At 40.9% G+C, this 17,286-nt stretch overlaps 1 protein-coding gene across 4 annotated transcripts in view; it reads left to right on the top strand.

Moving 5' to 3' along the window:
* Nucleotides 1-17,286, top strand: part of PRKDC (protein kinase, DNA-activated, catalytic subunit) — a 189,532-nt gene that overhangs the window by 156,272 nt on the left and 15,974 nt on the right. For all 4 annotated transcript variants that reach the window (XM_005563282.4, XM_005563280.4, XM_005563281.4 and 1 more), the window contains exons 71-75: nucleotides 860-1,053; nucleotides 1,869-2,049; nucleotides 3,146-3,306; nucleotides 6,031-6,242; nucleotides 17,101-17,188. In XM_005563282.4, the coding sequence (XP_005563339.3) occupies nucleotides 860-1,053; nucleotides 1,869-2,049; nucleotides 3,146-3,306; nucleotides 6,031-6,242; nucleotides 17,101-17,188 (836 nt within the window). The remainder of the gene's footprint in view (nucleotides 1-859; nucleotides 1,054-1,868; nucleotides 2,050-3,145; nucleotides 3,307-6,030; nucleotides 6,243-17,100; nucleotides 17,189-17,286) is intronic.

Here is a 17,286-nt window from a genome sequence, read left to right as displayed (position 1 = left end):
GGTTTGATCAGGCCTCCTAGTTTCAACACTGTTATCGCATCTCTGGACACTGCAGACTTAACCAGCGCTGATCCAGCTGCTTGCCCAGAATCACACAGTCACAGCAGAACTAGAACTTTAAATGCAGCAGTGCCTGTTGCTTCATTTGCTATGGGCCACAGTGCCAATTTAAAGACCTACTCTGGATTATTAATTTATGTACAAACACCGTACTCATTTCCTATTCTTTATAACAGAATTAGGTGCTTTGAAAAATTGCAGAATGATGATGCTTGAATAAAAAGTTAATTCATGAAAGTTTCAATTGCTTAGCCTCTGTGGACTTTGATACAGTTACTTCTAACAAAGAACATTTTTCATTAATATGTGAGTTCAAGAAATTCCCTAGCCAGTATTTGAAGTCAGTTTCTTATACTTTCAATATTTATTTTTATTAATTTATTGATAGAAAACTTTAGGCCAAGCACGGTGGCTCACACTTGTAATCTCAGCATTTTCGGAGGCCAAAGTGGGAGGATTGCTTGAACATAGGAGTTCGAGACCAGCCTGGGCAACATGGCGAAACCCCATCTCTACCAAAAATGCAAAAAATAGCCGGGCATGGTGGTACAAGCCTATAGTCCCAGCTAATTGGGAGGTTGAGGTGGGATGATCGCTTGAGCCCGGGAGGCAGAGGTTGCAATGAGCCAAGATCGTGTCATTGCACTCCAGCCTGGGTAACAGAGGGAGACCCTGTTCCAAAAACAAAAGAAAACTTTCGTAGACAACGAATTTCTTCTTTTTAATTACACACACACACACACACACATACACATAGTGTTTGTTTTTGTTTTGTTTGTTTGTTTTTTTAATCCAACAGATGAGAACAACGTGTCAAGCTACTTAAGCAAAAATATTCTGGCTTCCCGTGACCAGAACATTCTCTTGGGTACAACTTACAGGATCATAGCTAATGCTCTCAGCAGTGAGCCAGCCTGCCTTGCTGAAATCGAGGAGGACAAGGCTAGAAGAATCTTAGAGCTTTCTGGATCCAGTTCAGAGGATTCGGAGAAGGTAATACTGGAAGAATGTTTTATACTAGTGTGCTGTGTATGTCTTCAATGTGCAGTGTTCAGGCTACAGGAAAGTAATAGGGTATTGCTTTGTGTTTTTAAAATATATTTGACAGTTATGCACAGCCAATTTTCTTATGTGGAAAATTGACATTCTTTGTGCTTCCTATTTATTTGAATGATACAAATTTTTAAATATTAAAAGTCATGAATTTTAATTTTTTTTGGGATTAAAAGAACTGTGGACAGTTCTTTTATGACTTTTGTTTATTAAATTTCCCCACCCATCACCATTCAGACGTCCCACCAGCTTACGGAACAAATCAGCCTTTTCTGCGTTTTTATTTAGTGCCTGCTTTGCTTAGCTTCTTGCCGATTATTTTGTTTTTTCAATAGTTACCAGCTTCCTTCTCATTCACTATGTCCTGCCTCACCTCAGTTGTGGGGCCTTGTCTCTTCCCTCCATGATGCTACCAGCATCTGTGCAGGACACTGAGGGCAGGAGCCAACTTCCATCTTCCTCTTATATTCCCAACCGCCACGCACTCCACCGACCAGACCTAGCTCTGTGTTGCTTGTGCACCTGGCCCGCACTGGGCTTGCATTTTTGTTTGGCCAGTTGTTATGTGCTGAGGATCTTACTGGAATTGCTTGCTCCTTCACAGCCAGTGTGGACTCTTGTTTTTCCAGTTCCATAGCTTCAGTGTTATTTTGGAACTGTTGATCCATTTATGTGTCATGAGTCACAAATGGAAAGCAGAATTCTTTGAGAAAGCTTCAGTCATGCTCATGGGTTGAGGTCTCTGTGAATTCCAGGTGATCGTGGGTCTGTACCAGAGAGCATTCCAGCACCTCTCTGAGGCTGTGCAGGCAGCTGAGGAGGAGGCCCAGCCTCCCTCCTGGAGCTGTAGGCCTGCAGCTGGAGTGATTGATGCTTACATGACGCTGGCAGATTTCTGTGACCAACAGCTGCGCAAGGAAGAAGAGAATGCATCAGGTGAATTGCAAAATTAAAAAGCTAGTGTTCCATTATGTCAGCATAAAGTCTTATGAATTTTGTACATACTTTTGGTCTCCTATTTGTTTTCAAATTACAAATATTTTGAAAATCCTATTATCTTTTTAAGAGACAATGGCAGCCAGGTGCAGTGGATCGTTTGAGACCAGCCTGGCCAACGTGGTGAAACCCCAACTCTACTAAGAATACAAAAAAATTAGCTGGGTGTGGTGGCCCATGCCTGTAGTCCCAGCTGCTCAGGAGGCTGGGGCAGGAGAATCGCTTGAACCCAGGAGGCAGAGGTTGCAGTGAGCTGATATTGCACCACTGCACACCAGCCTGGGTGACAGAGTGAGACTCCATCTCAAAAAAAAAAAAAAGAGAGAGATAGACAATGAATGGCCTGTCTAAGCAACATGACCTACATTTAAATAGAGTTAAGTGGTCCTCTCTTTCCATGTGTTTAATTTATACTTTGATATTTTGCTTGCAGCTTCAATATTACTGGCTCATGTGGCCTGCTTCATGCTCCTGGAATAAATTCAGTAACCACCAACTGCCCCTTGTGTTCCCAGCCCAGGATTCAAACTGTGCTTCGTGCAGAATGGGCACTCTAATGGAAGGATTTGGCTTCAGGATAGATACAAAACTGTACCTGGTGTTTGTTGGTATACAGTGGTAGTTAAGAAAAGAACAATGGCTGGGTGCAGTGCCTCACGCCTGTAATCCCAGCACTTTGGGAGGCCGAGGTGGGCGGATCACAAGGTCAGGAGATCGAGACCATCCTGGCTAACATGGTGAAACCCCCATCTCCACTAAAAATACAAAAAAATTAGCCGGGCATGGTGGCAGCTACACGGGAGGCTGAGGCAGAAGAATGGCTTGAACCCAGGAGGTGGAGCTTGCAGTGAGCAAAGATCACACCACTGCACTCCAGCCTGGGCAAGAGAGCGAGATTCCGTCTCAACAACAACAAAAAAAGAACAATGACACTAAAAAATACAAGGCAAAAAGGGAACATGTTAGCATTTAAGGTCATAGTTTATGGATAAGTAGATATATTGACCTTTGCTTTCTTCTTTGGTGTCATTGATAGTTACTGATTCTGCAGAACTGCAGGCGTATCCAGCACTTGTGGTGGAGAAAATGTTGAAAGCTTTAAAATTAAATTCCAATGAAGCCAGATTGAAGTTTCCTAGATTACTTCAGATCATAGAACGGTATCCAGAGGAGACTTTGAGTCTCATGACAAAAGAGGTTGGTGTCTTTATTCGACTTGGCGGTAAGGAACTTTACAGAACGTAAAGATATGCTTATTTATATCCAAACGCGTTAATGTGTGCAGTTCGTGTATTATAGCTTTTCCCAGCCAGGTGTGAATTCTGCTACATTCTGAGGACATAGGTAATTTAAAGCTGCAAAAATGAGTTTTCGCATTTACCCATTTTCCTCCGTGGGTGTTGATAAGACATAAGAACACTGTGTTTGAACAAGGACCCAGAGAGTTGGAGGCGGGGTGACTGTGCCCAGTCACATTTGCTGTGCCCAGTGCTCACCTGTCATTTAGCCCAGAGGGAGTGAGCAAGTTCAGCTTGCATCCCACCTCCCAGGAGCACAGCACCTTCCAGCAGCACGGTGTCCAGAGGGGTCTGAGACCTGTGAGCAGGAGTGAGGGGTCAGTGTGTGGACATGGGAGGAACCCGCACCCCTCCACGTGACCTGCCCCTTGGCCCCACCAAGGGCTGCACTGCCAGTTGCACTCCTGTCCTTTGGGCTCTGTCTGTGTGCAGGAAGGCTCCACTGACTTCATTTGCAAAGCATAGGGCCTCTGAAAGTCTTCGTAGTTGACTTTTATAGACATGTAACTGGAAGACAGGGCCAAGCTTTGAGTTGAAAATGTAATAGTTCAAAAAGGGTTACATGGTTCGATCTCTATTAGCTTTTCATGGTGAGTTTTTAAATAATGTTGATCTCTGGGCAACGGGGACCCAGTTTGACTTTTAGGGCCCTAACCACTCCCTTTACCTTTTTCTACATTCTGAATAGTAGACTTTCTCAGTAGGTATTAAACAGGTTAAGGTAAATTCAGAAATGCAACATGTATGTGTTTTTCTTCAAGGTAAGTGAGCAAATAATTAAATAACTTCATTATGGTTTTTTTTTCCAATATAATATAATATTTATACATGATAAAAACAGCATTTGAATTTGTGAGGACATAAAGTATTCACTCCGCGTTGTCAAAACACCCAGTAGACACGTGCAGTGGAGCCGGTAGCCTCTCTGTGAGCTTACGTGAGGTGTGTGAACTGATCCGTCCTCACACGCCATGCTGTCCTCAGTGCACACTTGCACTCAGGAAACTTGTCCATACTCAAGCCTCACGCCAGCATTCCAAACACATCAGATTTTATCTTCAGAATGACACCTTAAAAGTATCAGAGGAAAATGTGAACACATTTTTTTAAATGGTCTTGGAACGAAGAAACAAAAACCAGAATCCATGAAGCAAAATAGTTTGACTTCTGTACAGAAAAAGAAAAGAAGTACTTCTATACAGAAAAAGAAAATACCGTATACAAAGTTAAAAAAATAAAAAGCCAGGCGCAGTGGCTCACGCCTGTAATCTCAGCACTTTGGGAGGCCGAGGCGGGCAGATCACGAGGTCAGCAGTTCAAGACCAGCCTGGCCAACACGGTGAAACCCTACTAAAAAAAAACAAAAATTAGCTGGGCCTGGTGGCGGGTGCCTGTAAACCCAGCTACTTGGGAGGCTGAGACAGGAGAATCACTTGAACCCGGGAGGTGGAGGTTGCAGTGAGCCAAGATCATGCCACTGCACTCTAGCTTGGACGACAGAGCAAGACTGTGTCTTAAAAAAAACAACCAACTAAAAAAAAAAACAAAACCGTTTGCAACACATACAAGAAACAGAAAGCTGACATTGGCAATCTACAAAATAAATGGTCACAACAGACCAGTAGAAAATGGTGAGAGGAAATGCATGCGTGATTAAAGGACGTAAGGCAAATAAACATGGAACATTCAGCCTCACTAATAATGAAACATGAAAATTTAAATTAGACGTTTCTCACTTCTCAGATTGACAGTGATTTAATTTTTTTTTTTTTTTTGAGACGGAGTCTCGCTCTCATCCAGGCTAGAGTGCAGTGGCACAATCTCAACTCGACAGTGATTTTAAAAGTTGATTATGTCCGGTGTTGGTAAAGACTTTGGAAAGTAGTCAATCTAATACTTTTAGAAATGAAAATTTAAAAAATTCTTTACCATGGCCAGGTGCGGTGGCTCATGCCTGTAATCCCAGCACTTTGGGAGGCCGAGGTAGGAAGATCATGAGGTCAAGAGATTGAGACCATCCAGGCCAATATGGTGAAACCCCATCTCTACTAAAAATACAAAAATTAGCTGGGCATGGTGGCATGCGCCTGTAGTCCCAGCTACTCAGGAGGCTGAGGCAGGAGAATTGCTTGAACCCGGGAGGCGGAGGTTGCAGTGAGACAAGATCATGCTACTGCACTCCAGCCTGGCGACAGACCGAGACTCCCTCTCAAAAAACAAAACAAAACAAACAAAAAACTAAACTTATGTGTACAGAGATGTCTACTGCAACATTACCTGTGATAAAAAATTGAAATATTCATTATAGAGCAGTAAACAACATGGAATACTACACAGCTGCCAAGAGGAATGAAGTAGAAGATTTTTCTATACGTCTGTCCAAGAACAACCAGCACTAGCTGTCTCGTGTGATTCCATTCTTGCAACAGAAGACTGTTCTGCACAGAAAGTGACTGGGAGAGTCCAGTGATTGCCACAGCAGAAGAGAGCTGAGGGATGGAAGACTTGTTTTGTACTTGTATTTTTATACTTCTCAGTTTTCTTTTTTTTGGACATATGTTACTTTTATAACAGGTGATGTGAGATGTTTTACTCAGCATTAAGTTTCAGCTCTCTATTTTAGATCTCTTCCGTTCCCTGCTGGCAGTTCATCGGCTGGATCAGCCACATGGTGGCCTTACTGGACAAAGACCAAGCCATTGCTGTTCAGCACACCGTGGAAGAAATCACTGATAACTACCCGCAGGCTATTGTTTATCCCTTCATCATAAGCAGCGAAAGCTATTCCTTCAAGGATACTTCTACTGGTCATAAGAATAAAGAGTTTGTGGCAAGGTAGGTAATATTACAGAAAGAATACGTTGCTCAGATACTACAGGTTATAAAAATGTGGTTAAAGCACACATGTGGACACCTACGGTTGTTTCCAAATTAATTAGTTGTCATTGAAGAATAATCTTAGCTGTCGCTTTGTTGATTATATCTATTCTGGGTATGTTACTTGTTACAGGATGTATCTCCTTTGTAAAATACTTTCATCTTACATTGCTAACAAAACATTCTGCTCATATGGTCATGGTTGCTTGGGATAGACTAGTTGAGATGATTTTTGAAATCAGCTCCTGAAATTGTCCTGTAGTTTAAAATACACAGAAAGACTCCTCCTTTTAATTAGGACTCAGTAGATGGCCTCAAGTGTCATTCTGTCCACTTTTTTTTTTTATTATTATACTTTAAGTTCTAGGGTACATGCACATAACGTGCAGGTTTGTTACATATGTATACTTGTGCCATGTGGGTGTGCTGCACCCATCAACTCGTCAGCACCCATCAACTCGTCATTTACATCAGGTATAACTCCCAACGCAATCCCTTCCCCCTACCTCCCCATAATAGGCCCTGGTGTGTGATGTTCCCCTTCCGGAGTCCAAGTGATCTCATTGTTCAGTTCCCACCTATGAGTGAGAACATGCGGTGTTTGGTTTTTTGTTCTTGCGATAGTCTGCTGAGAATGATGGTTTCCATTGCATCCATGTCCCTACAAAGGACACGAACTCATCCTTTTTCATGGCTGCATAGTATCCCATGGTGTATATGTGCCACATTTTCTTAATCTAGTCCGTCACTGATGGACATTTGGGTTGATTCCAAGTTTTTGCTATTGTGAATAGTGCCGCAATGAACATACGTGTGCATGTGTCTTTATAGCAGCATGATTTATAATCCTTTGTGTATATACCCAGTAATGGGATGGCTGGATCATATGGTACTTCTAGTTCTAGATCCTTGAGGAGTCGCCATACTGTTTTCCATAATGGTTGAACTAGTTTACAATCCCACCAACAGTGTAAAAGTGTTCCTGTTTCTCCACATCCTCTCCAGCACCTGTTGTTTCCTGACTTTTTAATGATTGCCATTCTAACTGGTGTGAGGTGGTATCTCATTGTGGTTTTGATTTGCATTTCTCTGATGGCCAGTGATGATGAGCATTTTTTCATGTGTCTGTAGGCTGTATGCATGTCTTCTTTTGAGAAATGTCTGTTCATATCCTTTGCCCACTTTTTGATGGGGTTGTTTGTTTTTTTTCTTGTAAATTTGTTTGAGTTCTTTGTAAGTTCTGGATATTACCCCTTTGTCAGATGAGTAGGTTGCAAAAATTTTCTCCCATTCTGTAGGTTGCCTGTTCACTCTGATGGTAGTTTCTTTGGCTGTGCAGAAGCTCTTTAGTTTAATGAGATCCCATTTGTCAATTTTGGCTTTTGTTGTCGTTGCTTTTGGTGTTTTAGACATGAAGCCCTTGCCCATGCCCATGTCCTTAATGGTATTACCTAGGTTTTCTTCTAGGGTTTTTATAGTATTAGGTCTAATGTTTAAGTCTCTAATCCATCTTGAATTAATTTTTGTATAAGGAGTAAGGAAAGGATCCAGTTTCAGCTTTCTACTTATGGCTAGCCAATTTTCCCAGCACCATTTATTAAATAGGGAATCCTTTCCCCATTTCTTGTTTTTCTCAGGTTTGTCAAAGATAAGATGGCTGTAGCTGTGCGATATTATTTCTGAGGACTCTGTTCTGTTCCATTGGTCTATATCTCTTTTTGTACCAGTACCATGCTGTTTTGGTTACTATAGCCTTGTAGTATAGTCTGAAGTCAGGTAGCGTGATGTCTCCAGCTTTGTTCTTTTGGCTTAGGATTGTCTTGGCAAGTTCCATATGAACTTTAAAGCAGTTTTTTCCAATTCTGTGAAGAAAGTCATTGGTAGCTTAATGCGGATGGCATTGAATCTATAAGTTACCTTGGGCAGTATGGCCATTTTCACGATGTTGATTCTTCCTGTCCATGAGCATGGTATGTTCTTCCATTTGTTTGTGTCCTCTTTTATTTCACTGAGCAGTGGTTTGTAGTTCTCCTTGAAGAGGTCCTTTACATCCCTTGTAAGTTGGATTCCTAGGTATTTGATTCTCTTTGAAGCAATTGTGAATGGAAGTTCATTCATGATTTGGCTCTCTGTTTGTCTGTTACTGGTGTATAAGAATGCTTGTGATTTTTGCACATTAATTTTGTATCCTGAGACTTTGCTGAAGTTTCTTATCAGCTTAAGGAGATTTTGGGCTGAGATGATGGGGTTTTCTAAATATACAATCATGTCATCTGCAAAGAGGGACAATTTGACTTCTTCTTTTCCTAACTGAATACCCTTGATTTCTTTCTCTTGCCTGATTGCCCTAGCCAGAACTTCCAACACTGTGTTGAATAGGAGTGGTGAGAGAGGGCATTCCTGTCTTGTGCCAGTTTTCAAAGGGAATGCTTCCAGTTTTTGCCCATTCAGTATGATATTGGCTGTGGGTTTGTCATAAATAGCTCTTATTATTTTGAGATACGTTCCATCAATACCGAATTTATTGAGAGTTTTTAGCATGAAGGGCTGTTGAATTTTGTGGAAGGCCTTTTCTGCATCTATTGAGATAATCATGTGGTTTTTGTCTTTGGTTGCGTTTATATGCTGGATTACGTTTATTGTTTTGCGTATGTTGAACCAGCCTTGTATCCCAGGGATGAAGCCCACTTGATCATCATGGTGGATAAGCTTTTTGATGTGCTGCTGGATTCGGTTTGCCAGTATTTTATAGAGGATTTTTGCATCGATATTCATCAGGGATATTGGTCTAAAATTCTCTTTTTTTGTTGTGTCTCTACCAGGCTTTGGTATCAGGATGATGGTGGCCTCATAAAATGAGTTAGGGAGGATTCCCTCTTTTTCTATTGATTGGAATAGTTTCAGAAGGAATGGTACCAGTTCCTCCTTGTACTTCTGGTAGAATTCAGCTGTGAATCCATCTGGTCCTGGACTTTTTTTGGTTGGTAGGCTATTAATTATTGCCTCCATTTCAGAGCCTGCTATTGGTCTATTCAGGGATTCAAGTTCTTCCTGGTTTAGTTTTGGGAGAGTGTAAGTGTCCAGGAAATTAACCTTCTTCTAGATTTTCTAGTTTATTTATGTAGAGGTGTTTATAGTATTCTCTGATGGTAGTTTGTATTTCTGTGGGGTTGGTGGTGATACCCCCTTTATCATTTTTTATTGCATCTATTTGATTCTTCTCTCTTTTCTTCTTTATTAGTCTTGCTAGCAGTCTATCAATTTTGTTGATCTTTTCAAAAAACCAACTCCTGGATTCATTGATTTTTTTGGAGGGTTTTTTGTGTTTCTATCTCCTTCAGTTCTGCTCTGATCTTAGTTATTTCTTGCCTTCTGCTAGCTTTTGAATGTGTTTGCTCTTGCTTCTCTAGTTCTTTTAATTGTGATGTTAGAGTGTCAATTTTAGATCTTTCCTGCTTTCTCTTGTGGGCATTTAGTGCTATAAATTTCCCTGTACACACTGCTTTAAATGTGTCCCAGAGATTCTGGTATGTTGTATCTTTGTTCTCATTGGTTTCAAAGAACATCTTTATTTCTGCCTTCATTTCGTGATGTACCCAGTAGTCATTCAGGAGCAGGTTGTTCAGTTTCCATGTAGTTGAGCAGTTTTGATTGAGTTTCTTAGTCCTGAGTTCTAGTTTGATTGCACTGTGGTCTGAGAGACAGTTTGTTATAATTTCTGTTCTTGTACATTTGCTGAGGAGTGCTTTACTTCCAATTATATGGTCAATTTTGGAATAAGTGTGATGTGGTGCTGAGAAGAATGTATATTCTGTTCATTTGGGGTGGAGAGTTCTGTAGATATCTATTAGGTCCGCTTGGTGCAGAGATGAGTTTTATTCTTGGATATCCTTGTGAACTTTCTGTCTCATTGATCTGTCTAATGTTGACAGTAGGGTGTTGAAGTCTCCCATTATTATTGTATGGGAGTCCAAGTCTCTTTGTAAGTCTCTAAGGACTTGCTTTGTGAATCTGGGTGCTCCTGTATTGGGTGCATATATATTTAGGATAGTTAGCTCTTCCTGTTGAATTGATCCCTTTACCATTATGTAATGGCCTTCTTTGTCTCTTTTGATCTTTGATGGTTTAAAGTCTGTTTTATCAGAGACTAGGATTGCAACCCCTGCTTTTTTTTTGTTTTCCATTTGCTTGGTAGATCTTCCTCCATCCCTTTATTTTGAGCCTATGTGTATCTCTGCATATGAGATGGGTCTCCTGAATACAGCAAACTGATGGGTCTTGACTCTTTATCCAGTTTGCCAGTCTGTGTCTTTTAATTGGACTATTTAGTCCATTTACCTTTAAGGTTAATATTGTTATGTGTGAACTTGATCCTGCCATTATGATATTAACTGGTTATTTTGCTCATTAGTTGATGCAGTTTCTTCCTAGCCTCGATGGTCTTTACATTTTGGCATGTTTTTGCAATGGCTGGTACCGGTTGTTCCTTTCCATGTTTAGTGCTTCCTTCAGGGTCTCTTGTAAGGCAGGCCTGGTGGTGACAAAATCTCTAAGCATTTGCTTATCTGTAAAGGATTTTATTTCTCCTTCACTTATGATACTTAGTTTGGCTGGATATGAAATTCTGGGTTTAAAATTCTTTTCTTTAAGAATGTTGAATATTGGCCCCCACTCTCTTCTGGCTTGTAGAATTTCTGCCCAGAGATCTGTTGTTAGTCTGATGGGCTTCCCTTTGTGGGTAACCCGACATTTCTGTCTGGCTGCCCTTAACATTTTTTCCTTCATTTCAACTTTGGTGAATCTGACAATTGTGTGTTTTGGAGTTGCTCCTCTCGAGGAGTATCTTTGTGGCGTTCTCTGTATTTCCCGAATTTGAATGTTGGCCTGCCTTACTAGGTTGGGGAAGTTCTCCTGGATGATATCCTGAAGAGTGTTTTCCAACTTGGTTCCATTTTCCCCCTCACTTTCAGGCACACCAATCAGACACAGATTTGGTCTTTTCACATAATCCCATACTTCTTGAAGGCTTTGTTCATTTCTTTTTTCCTCTTTTTTCTTTAGACTTCTCTTCTCGCTTCATTTCATTCATTTGATCCTCAATCGCTGGTACTCTTTCTTCCAGTTGATCGAGTCGGTTACTGAAGCTTGTGCATTTGTCATGCATTTCTCATGTCATGGTTTTTATCTCTGTCAGTTCGTTTATGGCCTTCTCTGCATTGATTATTCTAGCTATCCATTCTTCCATTCTTTTTTCAAGATTTTTAGTTTCTTTGCACTGGGTACGTAATTCCTCCTTAGCTCTGAGAAGTTTGTGGGGCTGAAGCCTTCTTCTCTCAACTCGTCAAAGTCATTCTCCGTCCAGCTTTGATCCGTTGCTGGCGAAGAGCTGCGTTCCTTTGGAGGGGGAGATGTGCTCTTATTTTTTGAATTTCCAGCTTTTCTGCCCTGCTTTTTCCCCATCTCTGTGGTTTTATCTGCCTCTGGTCTTTGATGATGGTGACGTACTGATGGGGTTTTGGTGTGGGTGTCCTTTCTGTTTGTTAGTTTTCCTTCTAACAGTCAGGACCCTCAGCTGTAGGTCTGTTAGAGATTGCTTGACGTCCATTCCCGACCCTGTTTGCCTGGGTATCAGCAGCAGAGGCTGCAGAAGATAGAATATTGCTGAACACCAAGTGTACCTGTCTGATTCTTGCTTTGGAAGCTTGGTCTCAGGGGTGTACCCCTCCATGTGAGGTGTGGGGTGTCAGTCTGCCCCTAGTGGGGGATGTCTCCCAGTTAGGCTACTCAGGGGTCAGGGACCCACTTGAGCAGGCAGTCTGTCCATTCTCAGATCTCAACCTCCGTGTTGGGAGATCCACTGCTCTCTTCAAAGCTGTCAGAGTCGTTTGCGTCTGCAGAGGTTTCTGCTGCTTTTTTTTTGGTTTAGCTGTGCTCTGTCCCCAGAGGTGGAGTCTGCAGAGACAGGCAGGCCTCCTTGAGCTGCTGTGGGCTCCACCCAGTTTGAGCTTCCCAGTGGGTTTGTTTACCTACTTAAGCCTCAGCAATGGCGGGCACCCCTCCCCCAGTCTCGCTGCTGCCTTGCAGTTAGATCGCAGACTGCTGTGCTAGCAATGAGGGAGGCTCCATGGGCGTGGGACCCTCCCAGCCAGGTATGGGATATAATCTCCTGGTGTGCCGTTTGCTAAGACCTTTGGTAAAGCGCAGTATTAGGGTGGGAGTTACCCGATTTTCCAGGTGTTGTGTGTCTCAGTTCCCCTGGCTAGGAAAAGGGATTCCCTTCCCCCTTGCACTTCCCAGGTGAGGCGATGCCTTGCCCTGCTTCATCTCTCTCTGGTCGGGCTGCAGCAGCTGACCAGCACCGATTGTCCAGCACTCCCTAGTGAGATGAACCCAGTACCTCTGTTGAAAATGCAGAAATCACCCGTCTTCTGTGTCGCTCGTCTTCTTTGTCGCTCACGCTGGGAGCTGGAGACGGGAGCTGTTCCTATTCCATCCTGTCCACTCTTAAATGGATTTATGAGTTGAGACTGATGACGAATAAGCAATTGTGCACGACTCTTTCAGGGATGCTTTGTACACAAAATGTGTAGTGTTTTAGTGGCATTCTCCATCATGAGGTGTTGGGGTTTGTTTGTTTGTTTGTTTTTAATTATGAGCGGATCTGCCTCATTATTTTGAATGTATTGATTTTGACAAGATGAAGAAAAGTGCCAGCCTCTTTTTTTTTTAATTTAATTTAATTTTATTTTATTTTATTTATTTTTTTGAGACGGAGTATTGCTGTGTCACCTAGTGCAGTGCAATCTCAGCTGCAACCTCAGCCTCCCAGGTTTAAGCAGTTCTCCCTGCCTCAGCCTCCCGAGTAGCTGGGATTACAAGCGTGTGCCACCATGCCCAGCTAATTTTTGTATTTTTACTAGAGACAGGGTTTTGCCACGTTGGCCAGGCTGGTCTCGAACTCCTGACCTCAAGTGATCCGCCCGCCTTGGCCTCCCAAAGTGCTAGGATTAGAGGCGTGTGCCACCATGCCCGGCTGAGGCCCAGCTTCTGTTCTGGTTAGTGGGTGGCTTGTCTGTGAACACACCCCTGCCCTGCTGAGGCCCTGCCCACCATACCATTTCTCTGAACAGACAACTGTTGTCTTGAAAAATGAAAGAAGTGAAAAAGATGTGAAAGACAGTGTGTCAATAAAGTGACCTTGCTGGGCATGATGGCTCGTGCCTATAATACCAGCTACTTGGGAGGCTGAGGTGGAAGAATCACTTGAGGCCAAGAGTTCATGACCAGCCTTGGCAACATAGTGAGATCTCATCTCTAAAATATTAAAGTAAAAATAAGCTAAGCATGGTGGTGCATGACTGTACTTCCAACTACTTAGGAGACTGAGGTGGGAGAATTGCTTGAGTCCAGGAATTCAAGGCTGCAGTGAGCTGTGACTGAACTTGTTAGTTGCCACTGCTGTCCAACCTGGGCAACATAGTGAGACCCTGTTTTTTAAAAAAGTGATCTTCTCTTTCATAACGTAACTTCAGAAACTATATATGTCTAGTTATATATGTCAAAACGTCAACATCAGTTGCAAGATTGGCTTTTATCTAAGAGCAGCTCTTTTTTTAATTTTAAGTTTTAATTTTTATGGGTACATAGTAGGTGTCTATGTTTATGGGGTACATGGGATATTTCAATACAGGCATTCAGTGTGTAACAATCACATCAGGGTAAGTGGAGTATCCATCACTTCAAGCATTTATCATTTCTTTGTGTTATAAACATTCCAGTTATACTCTTTTAGTTATTTTTAAATGTACAATAAAAATTTACTGTAGTCATCCTGTTGTGCCACCAAATACTAGATCCTGTTTTTCCTAACTATATTTTTGTACCTGCTAACCATCCCCACTTTCCACCTCTCCTCCCCTCCCCATGAGTTCAGTTGTTTTAATTTTTAGCTTCCACAAATGAGTAAGAACATGTGAAGTTTGTCTGTCTGTGCCTGACTTATTTCACATAATATAATGTCCTTCAGTTCCACCATGTTGTTTCAAGTGACAGGATCTCATTCTTTTTTATGGCTAAATCATACTCTACTGCATGTATGTACTGCATTTTCTTCATCCACTTGTCTGTTGATGGGCACTTAGGTTGCTTCCAAATTTTGGCTGTTGTGAATAGTGCTGCAATAAACATGGGAGTGCAGATATCATACTGATATCCTTTATTTTGGGTATATATCCAGCAGTGGGATTTCTAGATTATATGGTACTTCTAGTTGCAGTTTTTTTAAGGAATTTCCATAGTGTTCTTCATAGTGGTTGTATTAGTTTACATTCCCACCAATAGTATATGGGGGGTCCTCTCTCCACATCCTTGCCAGCATTCATTATTGCTGGGGGTGAGATGATACCTTGTTGTGGTTTTGATTTGCATTTCTCTGATGTTTATTGATGTTGAGCATGTTTTTATATACCTGTTTGCCATTTATATGTTTTCTTTAGAGAAATGTCTATTCAGATCTTTTGCCCCATTTAAAAATGAGATTAGATTTTTTTCCTGTTGAGTTGTTTGAGCTTGTTATAGATTTTGGTTGTTTGTTTGTTTGTTTGTTTTTGAGACAGTGTATTGCTTTGTTGCCCAGGGTAGAGTGCAGTGGGGCAATCTCTGCTCACTGCACCCTGCGCCTCCCGGGTTCAAGCGATTCTCCCGCCTCAGCCTCCTGAGTAGCTGGGATTACAGGCAAGCACCACCATGCCCCACGAATTTTTGTATTTTTAGTAGCGACAGCGCCAGGCTGGTCTTGAATGCCTGACCTTGTGATCCACCCACCTTGGCCTCCCAAAGTGCTGAAATTACAAACGTGAGCCACCGTGCCCGGCCATATTTTGGTTATTAATTCCTTGTTGGATGGGTAGTTTGCAAACGTTTTCTCCCATTCTGTGGGTTGTCTCTTCTCTTTATTGTTTCCTTTGCTGTGCAGAAGCTTTTAGACTTGATGTGATCCTCCTGTTTGTCCATTTTTGCTTTGGTTGCATGTGCCTGTGGGGTATCTACTCAAGAAATCTTTGTGCCCAGACCAGTGTCCTGGAGAGTTTCCTGTTTTTGTTTTTGTAGTTTTATAGGTTGAGATCTTAGATTTCAGTCTTTAATCTGTTTGGATTTGATTTTTGTATGTGGTGAGAGATAGGGGTCTAGTTTCATTATTCTGCATATGGATACCCAGTTTTCCCAGGACCATTTATTGGAGACTGTCCTTTGCCTGATGTATGTTTTTGGCACATTTGTCAAAAAATTGGTTCACTGCAGCTGTGTAAATTTATTTCTGGGTTCTCTGTTCTATTCCATTGACTTATGTGTCTGTTTTTATGCCAGTGCTATGCTATTTGGGTTACTATAGCTCTGTAATATAATTTGAAGTTAGATAATGTGATTGTGCCAGTTTTATTCTTTTTTACTCAGGGTGGCTTTGGCTATTCTGGGTCTTTTGTGGTTCCATACAAATTTTAGGATTATTTTTTCTATGTGAAGAATGTCATTGGTATTTTGATAAGGATTGTGTTGACTCTGTAGATTGCTTTGGGTAGTGTGGACAGATTTAACAGTATTGATTCTTCCCATCCATGAACATGAGGTAACTTTGCATTTCTTTGAGTCCTCTTCAATTTCTTTCATCGGTGTTTTACAGTTTTCATTGTAGAGATCTTTCACTTCTTTGGCTAAGTTTATTCCTAAGTATTTTCTTTTATTTGTGGCTGTTGTAAATAGAATTACTTTTATGATTTCTGTTTCAGATTGTTTACTGCTGGCATATAGAAATGCTACTGATTTTTGTGTATTGATTTTTGTATCTGCAACTTTACTGAATTTATCAGTTCTGATGGTTTTGTGGTGGAGTCTTTAGATGTCTCCAAATATGAGATCATATCATCTGCAAGCAAGGATAATTTGACTTCTTCCTTTCTAATATAGATACGCTTTATTTCTTTCTCTTGTCAACTTGCTCTAGCTAAGACTCCCAGTAGTATGTGGAATAACAGTGGGCATCCTTAACGTGTTCAAGATCTTAGAAAAGGGTTTTCAGTTTTTCACTGTTCAGTATGACACCAGCTATGAGTGTGTCGTATATGGCTTTTATTGTGTTGAGGTATGTTCCTTCTATACTTAGTTTTTTGAGAGTTTTTTTTTTTTTTATCATGAAGGGATGTTGCATTTTTCAAATGCTTTTTCAGCATCAGTTAAAATGATCAGTGGTTTTTGTCCTTTATTCTGTTGTGTTGATACGATTGATTTGTGTATGTTGATCTATCCTTGTATCTCTAGAATAGATCTCACTTGGTCATGATGAATAATCTTTTTAATGTGCTGTTGAATTTGGTTTGCAAGTATTTTGTTGAGTATTTTTGCATTAATGTTCATCAGGGATATTGCCCTGTAGTTTTCCTTTTATTTGATATGTCTTTGTCTGGTTTTGGTATCAGGATAATACTGTCCTTGTAGAATGAGTTTGGACGTATTCCCTCCTCCGTTGTTTTTTGGAATAGTTTGAGTAGGATCGGATTAATTGGTTTTTAAGAACCTCATCTCTTGATTAAATAGATGCTTCTTGCTTCATTTTAACATTAGATGGAATTTTAAATTACTATAGTTGGTTATATATCTATATATATGATATGTATAAATTATATTTAGTTATATATAACATACATTTTATATATGTATAATATATAACATACATTGTTTTATATATGTATAATATATAAAATATATATTGATTTTTGGAAGGTACTTGATTACCTAAACTTTGTAAAATTTTTTTAAATAGGATTAAAAGTAAGTTGGATCAAGGAGGAGTGATTCAAGATTTTATTAACGCCTTAGATCAGCTCTCTAATCCTGAACTGCTCTTTAAGGTAATGATAGAACAGCTTCTGGCACATAAAACATAGAACTTGGGTAAAACTTAATTGCAATCTAATTTGATTTTTTTCTTACCTTCCCCACCCCCACT

Source organism: Macaca fascicularis, chromosome 8 (assembly GCF_037993035.2).
Source record: "Macaca fascicularis isolate 582-1 chromosome 8, T2T-MFA8v1.1".
Classification (NCBI taxonomy): Eukaryota; Metazoa; Chordata; class Mammalia; order Primates; family Cercopithecidae; genus Macaca; species Macaca fascicularis.
Note: the sequence above shows the minus strand (reverse complement) of the source record. Positions and strands in the feature narration are given on the sequence as shown.